This window comes from Psittacula echo (genome assembly GCF_963264785.1).
Source record: "Psittacula echo genome assembly, chromosome: 3".
Classification (NCBI taxonomy): Eukaryota; Metazoa; Chordata; class Aves; order Psittaciformes; family Psittacidae; genus Psittacula; species Psittacula echo.
Window position 1 is genome coordinate 103,076,496 of NC_137736.1, and position 15,148 is coordinate 103,091,643.

Genomic DNA, 15,148 nt, shown 5'->3' on the forward strand with positions numbered 1-15,148 from the left:
GGAAGGCTCTTGCGAGTTGGAGGTGGGCAATTGTGTTTGATGCAGCAGAGAAAGCTGCCTGCCAAAGGAGGGTTCAAAAGGCAGTGTCTCCTTGCTAAAGTGCTGGGCAGACTGTGACAAAGTTCCTGACTCTTTCTGTATGTGTGTCTTGCTACTCCCACTGTCACCTCATTCATCTTAACTCAGCTTTTCCCTCTCCTGCCTGCTACTACTGCTGTCACCTTTACTCTGTTGCCCTCTCCAGTGGTGCTGTTGAGAAGCCCAGCCAGTTCAGACTGTAGGAATTGATTGACATGGTCTCTGATGCACATTAGAGCTAATGCTCTTTCTTCTAAGTCATGTCTACCTCAGCAGCTGGGAATTGGTGGACTGGAAAGATTCATATGCATATGTAATATGCTATCAAAATAATAACAGTAAAGTATCTGTTTAAATGTTTGTAGAGCTGGATCTGTGTGGACATTTGTTTATAGGATTGAATTTATACCGGATATTTACCATGGACTTGATCCAGGGCTATCAAAGTTAGTGAAACTTGGAGTGGATCCTGTGGCAGAAATGCCTGCAATCCTTATATTGTTTGATAAACAAACCACTGAATAATCCTGTTGCATAAAATGGTAGAGGGTTGTTCTGGCACAGGTTTTTTTGATTATTTTTTTTCATGAATTTGAGGAGATTCATCCATTAGTTTCATTCACTTACATTGTGTCTTCCTTAACTGCTTGGAAAGTCCCATGCTTTCTTTCTCTAGGTACTTTCCATTTTTTTTTTTTTAAGCATGGAACAATGCCTGTCTTGCTTGTAGAAAGACTACAGAAATTTGGTGGGGTAGAGAGGGAGGAAGTATGTCTTTATTTTTTCATTTGTTTTTTGATGAGGAAAACAACAAAGTTTTAGTCTAAGCTGAGCCGGAAGAATAATGTGCGAAAGAAGTCCTTTAAAAGGTTTGAGGAGATCTGTTTTAAACCAGTGCTTTCTGGTGCTTCTGATTGCTAGGTGAACATGGGTAGGTCAGATTTATTTCCTGTAGCTCCGTCTCTTTTGCACTGTTGCATTTTTTTCAGACACTGCAGGAAGACAAGGCAGCAGTAATGTAGTTTAAATAGGTTATTGCTCTATTAACCAACACATTTGGGAACTATCAGGTAGTAACTTATTTGGTTCAGGTCATCTTCCTTTTGCAATTTGCCCTGCATGGTGAGGGATAGTCAGAATTCTTTGTTCTTTCCCCGGAGAGGTTGCTCTTCTGCCTTTTGTATGTACAAAACCAAATGGTGGAAATGAAGCAAAGCTGGTGTACCTGTTGCATGGGGTACCGGGGGAATCAGTCCCTTTCCTGCTCTCTGAATTTGTTTCCTACCCTATCCACTGAGAAAATGGACCACGATGAATGCTGCACTGAACAACTTCACCACCAAAGTGTGCAAGCACCATGGTTCCTCTACCTCAGGTGGGCTTGTAGATTAACTTTCCTAGTATGTACTCTGCTCCAAGGAGCCAACACTATTTTTAATAAATTGGCTGTTGTCCTTCCTCTACAAAGAGGGGTTGGTTGTTCTCTCTGCATGACTCAGACAGGTTCTGTGTTCCTTCTCCAGGATGTTCACCTAATATCAGCTGGCTTCTTTATAAAGCCTTTTTAGGCCAAGTCGACTTTAGCACAGAAAAGCAATGCCAAACATCCCTTTTAAGAGATAGCACCTTGATCATTCTTGTAGTGAGAATATCAGCAAGCTGAAGGAAGGAAACAAATTGTTAATACCAATAGGCCAAAAAAGGGATCAACTCTTGAGTCAGGAAAGCTCCAGTACAGAGATATTATTTTTCTAAATTATATTTTTAATACGTGAAGCATGTCATGAAATTCTTGTGCATGTTGTGACCCCTAAGAACTATCCTTCAGTGTTACATGGCCCTAATGGTTCAGCTGCATTGAATTTTGACAGACATGTCACTACAGGTAGTAGGGTTTTGTTTGTGTCTCTCATTTTTTTATTTTTTAAATATAAACGGTGTTTCGGGATCTGTCCTCCTACATGATTAGCTTTCTGATTAGCTTCTCAATGCTGAGATAAATTTTAATTGTTCCACATGGATTTTCCTGAAGTGTTGAGCACTTGCACAAATTAAATTGTGGGATTCCTGATTCAAAACTGGCAAACAAGCATTGTGTGTAATTTTTATTTTTTTCTTGAAGAGTTAAAGTGATGTGTGTTTCATTTACACTGTTGCTATGAAGAAGTAGGGGCTGTCAGGAAAAGGATACTTTATAAGATTAATGACTTTTTTTTTTTTTTCCATAGATTTCAGATCTCCCAAAACAGCTGAGTTTCCCTCTTTTCTTTTTCTAATGGCTATTGATACTGTAATCAAGTGTCAAAATTTCATTAGTGACAGCTTACTGCACTGTGAAAAGCTTGCTCTCCTCTCTTGGGGAACTGCAATCAAATAGACATTTCAAATGGACTGTCTTTTCTATGCTTTTGTTTAATCCACCATGTCCAAAGATCCCTTATTCAGCACGTGTTATTTATCTAGTGTTTGAAGACGCTTACATTCTTTCTCCAGCTGCCAGTTAGTCACAGCTGGTATTTGTGCTCAGGCTTGCCCCAGAATAAGAGCTGATGGTGCTCAGTGGGATTACCTCTGGATGTGTATTTTCCTGGTGCTTTGGAGCTGGGAACACCAATTTGCTGCTGGTATTGCCTGTCTGCAGATTACACAGTTTCTGTCTCTCCGCAGGTACAGTCATGGGGGTGAAGCTGTTGTCTCTGAGGTTACCAAAAATAAAAATAAAAATAAATTTTTGTCATCACCTGATAGTTATGAAGCAGCAATAATTGAGGTGAAAGGTGGATTTATTGGACTAGTAAGTCATGCCCCTTGTGAAATGTCTGTGCAGTCTTCTCTCCTGAAGGTAACTATGAAAAAGAAGAGGGGATGAAAATCTAGGTGAAGGACTGTTGTCCTTTTCTTTGAGATTTCATCTGCACATAGACACCATGGCTCTAAAGGATTAGGCTAGATACTAAAATTTCTGGGTGCTGTCAGGGTGGGTTCCACATTCAGGAAACTGACAACTCGTGGTTCATTACTGTAGTAAAGCCTTTCTGTTCTGAAGTTACCATATATATGTCTATATCCCTCTCAAATATATACAGTGGATAACAGGAAGAACTTACCTTTGTTTCTTGTAAGGTTGATGTAAGTATTTAATCTTAGATTCTTTTCTTGATGATTTAGATGTTACTAGAATGCACAGATTAACTTGAGTTTTCATGATGACTAGTAAGCACTGCAATGTCTTCACCTCGCACTTGGTATTTTGTTCAGCTTTAAAAGAATGCTTTAAAAAAAAAAAAAGAAGAAAACAAAAAGTCTTTTTGTGGTTCTTGCTTGATTACACTCCATTACATCTATCTTTGCTGCTGAGTGGTCCATCTTCACATGTAGCTCTGACTTCTTTGTCTTTTGGTGTTCTTCCACTTCCTTTCTGATAATCTCAGTGGAGTGTGTTACTGTCTGGTATTTGGAGCATCATGCCAATAGACTTGAACCTCTGTTGCATCTGAGGCCTCATGTCTCAGATCATCTCATCTATTTTTAACTGTGGTAACTGTGTACCTGCCAGCATCTCTTGTATGCTGTCTTGTCTGTGGGGAAAACCTTAAAGTTTGTGTCCAGAAGTAAAATTTAAATACTTATTTTTCTTTTAAGAGTTGAACTGTAAGTCCTCTTTCCTTGGGGTAGGTATCATTAGGAAAACCTTTGGTTCTTATGTGTTTTTTGGCGTAGGAGGTACATCACTGGGTTTTGTTCTGGTTTTGTTTTAATACCTTGGCTAAACTGCTAAAATGAAGGTCTCTGTGCTGATAGCATACACTGAACTTCTGAACCCAGAAGAATTAAAACATTTCAGATGTCTTTGTGGTATTGTTCAGGATGAGATTTTTTGCATTATTTGTTATGGAGTTTAACTGTAGGCTGCCAGAAGGTGTGGTCTTGCTGGATATAGTGTTGTTTCCTTTGGTGGTTTTGTTTTTCTTTTTTTCCCCAGCCGAAGGGTGAACTGAATCAGCTGATTGTTGCAAAATTAGTATTGTCTTTGTTACGTTCAGTCAGATCACCAAGTTGATCTAACTTGCCCAGTGCAACTGGCAGCACTGTCACTCAGACAAGCTCAAGGGAGAGGCTGAGCGCATCTAAGCGTATTCTCTTTTCACAGTAGCTGGCAGTTGTACTTCATTAAGGGGTTAATCAATTGGGATATTCTGGTGTTTATATCTTTAGGTCCCCCAAAATTGTGTGGGTGTGGTATTTGCAGAAATATTTTATTGTAGATAATGTTCCATTGGAGATCTTAGCTACAATCCATTTTTTTACCTTAAAGTATGGTAAATTTGTTGTGAGTAGTGCTCTATAATTATTCCTCTTTGCCTTCCTTTCTGCCCCTTATTATATGTTGAGTCGATAGAATAATAGTGAGATTTCCTGCCTCTACATATCCTGCACTTATGCTACCTAAAGCTTTAAATAATCAAATGTTAACAACTCTCCTATGACACTTTCATCCACCTTTTATGGAAAGTTATTTGTAACCTGTAGTTTCTGATAATGTTTCATATTCTTTCCCATGAAGTGTTTAGGGCCTGCTGTTTTGTTAGGAGCGGGCAACTTAAGCATGAAGGCTGGGGGACTACTGTGATAATGTGCTGGGGCTGGGCAGCTGATTAGATATGAACACTAGTTACTGACAGCAGCGATCCCCGCTGCAGATAGTGTTTTCTGAAAAGAAAACTGCTGCTTTCAAGGATTTTATAACAGCATTTTCTGAATGGTTAGCCAATGAATGATGTTTAAAAGATACTTTACAGTCATCTGGGAAGGGAAGAGAGAGATACTTTATGTAGATCAAGAATGATAAGAATAATGTTTAATAATTTGAGGATTTGATTTGATATTTTTCTGTTGTGTTGGTTTCTTTTTTTTGTTGTGTCCCCCTCCAGTCTGACTTGCTGGTCTGGCACTTTTGTTTCTGCAGGGGAAAGCTATGTATGTGGTTCCATAGAACCCTTCAAGAAACTGGAGTATACGAAGAATGTAAACCCAAACTGGTCAGTGAATGTTAAGACAACTTCTACTTCTCGTTCAGTGCCGTCTCTTGCCACTGCTAAAGGAGGTACTCCAGATGCAAAAGAAAATAAGGATTTCATTAGGCCTAAGCTAGTCACTATCATCAGGAGCGGAGTGAAGCCACGAAAAGCAGTCCGGATTCTGCTCAACAAGAAGACAGCACATTCATTTGAACAGGTTCTTACTGATATAACTGATGCCATCAAGCTGGATTCAGGGGTGGTTAAACGCTTATACACACTAGATGGAAAACAGGTAAGAATTTTCACTGTGATCTTTCTCAGCATGAAGAAAATATAGTTTTCCAAAAGGAAAAGAATAGTACATTAGTAAAAAAAAATAAATCACTTTTTTCTAGAACATAGAATCAGGCCTTTTGCTGCCTATCCTGTGCTTAAGATCTGTGAACAGGAGCATATCATGAAGCATTACTTAGCCTCAGTGATGGTCTTGCCATTTATGATAAATAATGGCTCTAAATCTGTCAGCTGAAAGTATGATGTGGTTTTGGCTCTGCATGTCGGAAACGTAGGATGTAATTTTAAAGAGGCTCATTCTGTTAACTTGTTTCAGATTTTTCTTGCAGCAGTTCTATGAGTCATTGTACTTGCCTTTCCATAAACTGTAAGAACATACAATGAAGATGTACTTCACCATGATAAATGCAGGCCTACTGCTGTCCAGAGTGACCAAATGATGAATCTTACTGCAGCTAGAATGGACTATGAAGAAGGTGGAAGCTTAAAAAATGAGTGAGCTTTTTCCCTTTTGCAGGAAAACAGGTAGGGTTATGTATGGTGCCCACATTTATTGAGGAGTCTGTTGTAGGTTACATGTTATTTCTTCTTGACACCTTCAAGCATTGTCTCTTTTTTGCTGATTTATTAAGTTTTGGTGGGGTGAGATTTTTGAGAGGCTTGTTGAACTTGGGGATGGAGGGACAAGAAAACATACTACAGAGTAATCCTACTTCTTTGTCTTTCACTTTATTTGTAATTTATCTACGGACATATGTTAATTATAGAAAAACTGGAGAAGCTGTTAACCTGGTGAAGGGCAAGACTAATTTCAGCATGACCTGAATTGATTTAGAGCAATGGTGACTCTAGAGAAATAAGGCAGATATTTGCATTTATACAGGTAACTTTTTAAACTGAGAAAATGATAGAGGTATAAAATGTGGGTGGAAAGATGAGCGACCAGTCTCCCTCAGAAGCTAGAAGTTGCTAATGACCAAGATATTTCTGCTGTAATATAGCTATTTTATAGATTCTGTCTCAAGGATTCACAGATATACAGGTGACAGTGTAGCTGTCAGAAAATGCTGCAAAATATCCATGATACAGGTCACTACTTGGCTAGATCCAGTGGTAATCCTAACACATCTGTAGTTATGGTGGTTAATATGCAGGCATAGCTCTGGAAACAGCTACAGCAGTACCCTTTGATCTCAGAGAGGGCTGGTTAATGGACAAGCTGCTTATTCAGAGCACTGGTTCAAATCGGGGCCAAATCTGGCTTGATCAGAACTCCCATCTGCTGTTTTGTATCAGTAACCTCTGATGCCAGTTACAGGCAGTAGTTCGGTTCTTGATGACTGCATACGTGCCTGTTATGATACCATTACTCTGGCTTTCTTGGGAACTTTGACCTAGAGCAGAAATGTGGATGGGAAGTTCTGCAGCAAAAGTATGTGTCTGGGGAAACTCTTAACTCTTATCCTTCTTACCTTGCCTCATGCTCCATGGTGCACTAAGGCTAGTAACTTTGAGGAAGGAGTTGGGATTTTAAAGCTGCAAAGATCAGTGGTGGTCTCTGCTGTGACCTTGACAGAGTATCTTGTGTGACTATTCTGGTTCCTATAAACCCTCTCAGTAAAATAGGATTCGTCTCTGTTTTGTGTTGTATATGTAAATAAACTTGTGGTTTAGTTATGAAGAAGTGCAGCCTGGAAGGATGCCAATGTGGCCTGCTGTCTCCTGGATAATATACTCACTTTTTTTTAATATTCCAACTCACCTTTACTGGTTGTGCTTAAAATGAAAAAAATACCTTTACACCTGTTTTGGAGCTCCAGTTGCTGGAAGTAAGTAGTAATATTGTACCAGGGGAAAGGGGAAGCCAGGTTTTCTTGGTCCAGATGTTGTCAAAGTTCAGTTGAATTCTTTGTCAATCGATGGAATTTGAGATGAGTTTAAACCGGTGGTGTATTCAGACACTTGTTACCTACCTAGCCTGAAACCGTTGTGCCAAAAGGCTCTTGCAGGCGACTGGTGTCTCCACACTCCTTCGCTTTTTAGCTTGTTGAGATTGCATAGCTCGCTGTGTAGCCTGCTGGGAAGGGGAGGCTTTGGGGAGGGTGTCCATTTGTCCTGACAGTGTGACGGAGACCTTGCTCACTGCACGTTCAAAGCAGCTTTGCTGGCAGAATGGGAAATGAATGATCCCGTGCTCAACAGGAGTAGCCTGTTTCTCACCCCTGTGTGGGGCAATCATTGATTTCCTGTGCTGCTGGGCAATTGCTGTTCCATTTTTCTCTGCCAAAAGCCTGATCTCCCAGATGGTGTTGTGGACCCAGTGATGGATTTCTTTATTGCTTAAATCAAGCTGTGAATGATTACTGGGAGGAAATCTATGGTAAATCCAAAATTTTGCCAGTAGTGTTTATAGTTGGGAACTTCTACTGTGACTCCTGCTGGAGCTTCTAAGGTTCTGGGAAAGCCTGTGTTCAGTGGCTAAATCTAACAAATATTGTGATTAAATCTTTCATCACTAACTTTTAAAGCAATAAAGTCTTACAGCTCTGATCCAAGAAAAGTAATTTACTGTAAGGATAAGAGAATAAAGCTCTCCTAGGATTATTATTTGGAAATGTAACTTGGAGAAAGAATAATCTGTGCAGTCATCTCTTGTGAGTTATTTTATGAGGCAAACACTGGAACTGCCTATCCGTGCCAAAAATTGACATGAATTCCATGTGTCTTAGTGCTGGTGAGCAATGAGGTATGTATACTGTTGTTGGGTACTATCATTTGATGCCTCAGGCTAATAAAGAGAAAGTAGGAGGAGTCAGAATCTTAAATGGACATCCAAGTTAGGTGATTGTCCCATACTGATACCACACATTGAGGAACTGAGCTTAAATGCTCTCCCTCTAACAGCCTGGTCAGATGTGATTTGATTTGTGTCTCTAAAAGATGTTAATAAATATTATGCCCAGTTAAGAGGAATTTAAATGATGGCCTATATTTGATGAGAATGTAAGGAGCTTGTCTTGATGACAGAGGTAGTGCTTGGACAATCAGCACCTGAGGAAAGTTATGATTGCTAGGAAGAAAGCTCTTCTGTAGCATCCAGTTGCTTTCCCCATCTCCCAAATTCTTCTTGGTTTTGGAAAATTCAGTAATTTTTGGTGCACAGGATGCTTTGTGGGTGTTCTGTAGAGCTCCAGGGACCTTGATTAAGTAGGTGTGCTTTTAGTAGCTGTTTAAATTTTTTAATGCTGAAATAGCAGGAGAAAGGGAAAAAAAAAAAAAGACCCCAAACAAAGAACACCCAAACCAAATAAAATAAACCCACTAAACCCCCCAGTAAAACAAATACCAAACTTAACCTGTCTTATCTCATTGTGTCAGTTGCAGTTCAGGGACTGAAATGATGTTTTTCAGTATTGGATTTCATACATTTTGTTTAGTTTTGTTATAATGTGTTTCTTCTTCTTAGAAACAATGACACGGTTTATTTGCATTGCCTTATAACTCATCAGAATCTATATTTTGACTTCAAAGTTTCTGAAAATTTAAACTATAATTTGATTTGCACTAAAAGGGCCATAATATACAGCTATTGTCTGATCATATAGCACATCAGTGGTCTGCATTTAGTAAACTCTTGCAGTTCAGTTATTATTGATTCCTCAAAGCCAGGTAGGTTTCATAGCATGTTTAGAATACTGTACATGCATTTTTATGGATATATATGTTTTTTTTCCCTACTGATACAAGGAACTAATGCTGTTTGTATGCTAGAGGAAGGGGTAGAATCACTTCCACCTAAGATGCTATGGGTTTGAAGAAGATGGTGGGACTCAGAAGTGTTGAAGCTTTATGAGCTCTTAAAAACCTTTCCAGGCCTTGAACTGTTTTCATTGCAAACTTTGCTGTGTAAGGAAAACAAAAATGGAAAGAGTAGGTTTAATGGCTGCCTGTAGGAACACCAATCATGAGGACATGCTCTTACTGTATTACTCATTTTCTTTCTTTTTTTCAGATTAAAAGTTTTTTTAAGTGCATGAGAAGATATTTTTAGTGTTGACCTCTCTTGTTATCATGTACTTGTGCTGAGATGGAACACTGTCTCATAGCTAAAATATGTCCTGCTTTACCGTAGCTGCACCTTTGCAGTTTGTTTTTTATCCTTCCCTTAGTAGAAGGTGTAATTTTTAGTTTGATGTGCATTAAAATATGGTTTTGTAGAAGGCACACAGTGCCTTTTACATCAAGGCTGCAAGCTGCCTGTGAAGATAGAGACTGGTTGCTGTGTTGCAAGGAAGCTCAGTTCTCTGGTTTCTAGTTACTTGGTGTACTTCTAGAACATCACCAGAGACTAAAATGGGAGAAAAATAACAAAGATCACACTTTACAGCAAAATTGTGAAACAGTGCCATTTTTAGGGGTGTTATGATGTGTATATTCTCACAAGGTATTTACAATTTGCATGTTTAGACAGAGACTAAAGTTTGGACAAAAGTGGTTTGTTGCCTTGTAAGTCCTCCATTTGCTTTTGGCAGAGCAAACATCTGGTTTATTTGAACAGGTGGTTTGTTTAGCTTAACAAGATGCAATCATGCAAATTATTTTTCAGTTTAAGCATTGTTATAAAAATTCAGTCTTAGCCACGACTGATTCCAAATATTTTATTTAGATTGTTTAAGGGTAAGAGGCAATAAGCAAGCAGTGCTGGGTGCGCAGGGGAGTCTCTGCTCCACCAAAGACGCACACCTCAGTGTCGTTTCCCGCTACATTTATCCTCTAAAGTTACACGCCTATACATATTCATGATCTATCCCCGCTTCGTATTATAATGAGCTAAAAGGTCCTTTGCACATGCGCAGTGCCTCCCCGTAGTCATGGGCGAGGGTCTCAGGATGAAGTAAATGAGTCTTCCTCTTGTGAGTAGGGGTCTTCAAGATGAAGTAAACGAGTCTTCCTCTTCTTAAACTTTTCACCTTTGGCACAGTTGGATGCCCCAGTGGTTACACAATTAGCTGAAACCAGCCATATCTCTAATTCTTCTGTTAACTAGCAAAGATTTAGAACAGGGTGACCTTCCTGCAGAATTTATTGCAGAAAAGGGCAGGCAAGGAGTATCTCAAGCTAGCAAATGTTTGGAAGGCTCTGTCTGATAAGTAGAAAGGATGGTGTGAAATGCTATACTTTAGAAAAACAATTAACTCATGTTTAGTGGGGTCCCCTAAATTCCACAGACTTAAAATACTTTAACTCTATTTTTCCCAGGCACTAGCATTTCTTATATCAAGCCCTGTGTATCAGTTTGACACTTACACAAAACTTAAATTCATTCACTCAATATCAACATTACAAAACCTATAGCCATATAATACACAAACTTTACTTGATCAGCAAATTAAACATTTAAGTTTATTACATGCATTATGCTGTTGGTTTGACTCCAGACAGATTGAGTTGCCAGCGGCAGAGATATCAGAATAAAAATCAGTATCTGATTTTTTTTTTTCATAAATATGTTATTGCAAATCAAATTACCTTTACAAATCTATTAAAAAAATTGTGGCTGCAAGGAAGGGGAGCATCACAGTGCTGGAAAGCTTGAAGCTTCATAGAGTGTAATGTGCTGCTGGTTTTTATTGGAACCCGACTCTAAAGGGGATATCTTACGATGCAGACAAACTCCCTTTCTTGTGGACTCCTCTCTCTGAAGGCACCTGGTATCTTTGTTTCTGGTAAAGAATTAATACCACAGTTTTGAGAAAGTACTCTCAAGTAAAAGAAAGCAACTCCACCTACACCTAAACTGAGCATGTGCTTTTAAAATTGTTTTGTTTTTAACAAGTGGAAAACATCTGATAATAGTATCTGTAAGTAAATTCTTGGCCAAATATACCTTTTTGTAGGATGGATTAAAGATCTCAAATGTCTTTCTCTAGACCTGGATTGTCCTTGGTACAGAAAAGCCTATGTAAAGTAAGGTAGGTACCATTCATAGAAAGACGTTCTCTGCTTAGCATTTGTGTAGCTTATGTTATACAACAATCTAGGCAAAAGGAATGTTAAACACAATAAAATTTATGGGCAGTGACTCCTTTTCCGTGTGCTCTGTAATTTTGATCCACATCAGTGTTTGTAATCAGTTCCATTCTTATTGTAGAAGGTGCATTTAATTTCAAGGGTGACTGGTTGTGCGTGTTCTTTTTATTTGCTCTTAAGTTGTAGTTACAATCCACTTGAGATGCATGCAACTTAAAATTATTCCCAGTTTGAAAAATGTGGACAATAAGTGCTATTTTGTCTTGTGTATGACCTCTCTTGAGTGCAGTAATTGTTCACTTCTCTCTGTTGTTGAAGGCTTTGGAGCTCACTGCCAGCCACAGGCATACAGGGGTGGTGGTGTTTGACCAAGGGAACCGTGATGGATTCTCAGAGAGATGTAAATGTGCAGATACTGACTAATTGGGAGCAAACATTAAATAAAATATCTTCTGCGGCTCATACAAGCAGTTTAACAAGGAAGCAACAGCTAGGGAAACTTATGTTTATGTTTTTGAGGTGGCATTTTAGTATTGTGCTACCAGCTGCAGACCTGAAACCCAATGTGCTTACACTGTACAAGCTGTTTTTTTCCTAAAGGGCTTCTAATGTGAATGCTAGTTGGCCATACCCCTCAGAAAATGCCTGTGCTGCTTAATTTTAGACAGGAAGCTTCAAGCCCTGTCTGGGAGATCCTGACAGACCGCCATGTTATGTAGCTGTGAGAGAGGCTTTCCAAGAACAAAGAGTGTCTCTCCAGCTTTTAATGCACCTCACTTTCCCTTCTTCCTGCGTGCAGTATATTTAATCAAAACCCTTTTCCTTTCTCTGGAAGATGTTATCATTTCTGGCTTTGGTGTTTTGAAACAGTTTTGTTGTGGTTTTTTTTTTTTTTTTTTTACTTGAAAGTTGAAGATTTTTCTCTCAATACTGGGGAAAAGGCCCCTTCATGAAGACATGATAGACCGAAAGACAAAACAAATAATTCAGTGACTGCAAATTTGCCTATCTCAGCAGCTGGTGATGGGCTCTGGGGAGTCTTGGAATATTCTTGCGATTCGTATTGAGAGAAATGGATTTCCATTACAAATTAGACTGTACTTTAACAAGAAAATCATGAAAATCTGGCTTGAAATCATTCAAAGACAGTTTGCTGGCAATTGATATTATCCTGGTGTAAGAAGAGAGCTGTGATAGGTCCTTGAATCCTTATGACTCTGGGTAGGCTGTTTTGATGTCATGGTATGACATTGACTAACAATTTTAATTGTTACTCAAAGTCCTCAGTAAAGGAGTGAACAGAAGCCCATTCCTAATTGAAAGCGGTGTGTTCATTCATTTGTATAGGGTCGGTTCCTGTTAAGCTTAGACTGACAACTCTATTGCTATGTCTCTAAAAGCTGTCTCACAATAGGAGTTTCCAGGGTTGCTAACTGACATCCCTTAGGAACTGTAGTCTGACTTTGAAAATTAAGAAGAGAAGATGCCATCTTCTATGACCTTTAGACTGGCTTTCATGTGCAAATGAAAAGCTAATGTTAATTGAATAAGATTGTAAAGTTGTGTATCTGCTTTGCTATGCTTTAAATATGATGTAAGGTGACATTACTCACTTGCAAGGGTATCTAGCTACTCATTAGAGAGTTTATGTGCAGTCAGAAGCCTTTTTTTAAGGAAGAGTAATTTCTAACTCCTCAAAGTGGAGTATCATGTTGTGTAAGTGTGAGCAAGGGTGTCTTAGTGGAAAGGAGATAATGTGGTCAGTCAGAACTATTAGTTATTACGATAAGTGTCCTTTTCCTCTATGTCTGGACTTTGCTTTGTTGCTTTGAGTGTACAATATAAGTAAGAAGAGCTTCTCATCCAGTTAAGTTCCAGTTTGCATATTGCTGACTAGTGGGGGGGAAAGGAAAAGTGAAAAGGAACATACTGAACTGTATGGTCCCGTTGGGGTGTGTTTGTGTGTATTTTTGTCTTACTTGTTTGGTGGAAGAGGTCTTGGAAAAGTACTTGCTGATTTCTCTGATAATGCTGTATGATTATTTTGTGGAAAGAGGCATGAGATTAATTGGCGATCACTGAAAAGAGTTTCCACCGCTCAGTAACACACAGTCCTCAGGATCAGGTAGGTTCTCTGTCAACAGCTGAAATCTTTGTGATGCTTTCAAGCAGTAGTCATCCTAAATTTTTTCTGTTTTAATCCCTCATCCTGTAAGTTACTCTATTTTATGACTTTCACTGGATGAGCTGAGCTCAATAGTTTGAAGACTTTACAGTGTGTCTTGTCAAATGTTTGTCTTCACTGTGATTTTATTTTTACTCTCTGAAGCTGTTACTGTTAGTAATATTCTTTTCATTGGCATAAGTAAGTGTGGTGTGTATTTTCATGTCATAGTTTTTTGTAGCACGTGTGTTTCCTTTCTTCCTGAGAAATTAAGTTATACTGTTCATAGAAAAAATTCTTAATACTGCATGCAGCTTATTAGAATGAAAATATTTATGTTTTAATGTAAGCATTTTAGTATGATTCTATCTTTGGATTGTTGGGCCCTGAATTTTTGCACAAACACGTGGAAAATCTTAGGAATCTCTCTTTTGAAAAAAAAAAAAAAAAATAGTTAATAAGCTAAGGGTTGCTAACTTTCTAATCAGACTTCAGTTTGAACAGCTACCTGAGACTTATGCATGTCCTTGATTATTTCATTTACTTCTCTCTTCAAGGCATTTTTGGGTAGAAGAAATTCTTCTTTGAATGATAAATATTAAGAGGGCAAACTATATAAGTATTCTGTCACTAGTCATGTTTTTCTGTGAAACCTAATCCTTTAATTTTTCTCTGCCTATTTATAGGAACAAAGATCTTTAAAACGTGACAAAATGTAATTGTTAAAGGCAGAATAGTTCTAAAATTACTGGCGGTGGTGGAAATGCTAATGATAGCCCAATTTTGTTCCTTGTTTTTCCAATTAAGCTTTTATGAACTCAGTTTCTTTTCTGAAACTGCAGTCAAGTGAACATGAAGTGAACATCTTAACATATTTTAAATACTTTCCAGCTTCTTAAGCCATACCCTTTGCTATATCTTACACTGAGTGGCAAGAAACACAAATGTCTTTGGATATTCTACCTATTTGTGCTGGAATTGCCTCTCGTGATTCTTTTTCTGCAGAAAGTGAGTCTAGGGCAATGACATACTTGCAAGGTGCTCATCAAGTTAATCAAGATGAATCCAGGTCTCTACCTCTAGAAGAATTCTTTCTTAAATGAACCCCGCTGTGTATAGAAGTTGGAGTTGCAATTCTGTTTCCTTATTCTGCGTGTCTGAGGATTTCTGCTGTGAATTTCACTAGAAGTAGGACTGAGACTTCCAGGATATTCAGGGACAACAATATTAGGTACTATTAAATCAGCACTGTACAATGTATTCTGCCTTTTTACCCCTCCATTCCTCTTTAAGTTTGAAACTGATTTGTTCAATCCTGTAGGAAGTATTGACTTAATCTCTTCTGAATCTACATCCCCACTACTGTGTGCCAGTTCATGGATGCAGAATGTCCAGACTCAATCAGATTTAGGAGCTAATACAATTACCAGTAGGTTAAAATATTTCTGTTGTGCTGAATGAAGACAGTAATGCTCTGAAAACAGCTTAGATTTTTATAAACCAGTTAAGCTCTTTTGAGACTGTTTTCCTGATGTCACCAGTTAATGATATGTGACAAGGT

The 15,148-nt window shown here is 38.5% G+C and overlaps 1 protein-coding gene across 2 annotated transcripts in view; it reads left to right on the forward strand.

Annotated features, from left to right (window-relative positions):
* The window catches only part of DCLK1 (doublecortin like kinase 1), a gene marked incomplete at its 3' end in the record, with an annotated part of 248,532 nt that overhangs the window by 5,722 nt on the left and 227,662 nt on the right, over window positions 1-15,148 (forward strand). For both annotated transcript variants that reach the window (XM_080612416.1, XM_080612417.1), the window contains exon 2: window positions 5,045-5,391. In XM_080612416.1, coding sequence (XP_080468542.1) covers window positions 5,045-5,391 — 347 coding nt within the window. The remainder of the gene's footprint in view (window positions 1-5,044; window positions 5,392-15,148) is intronic.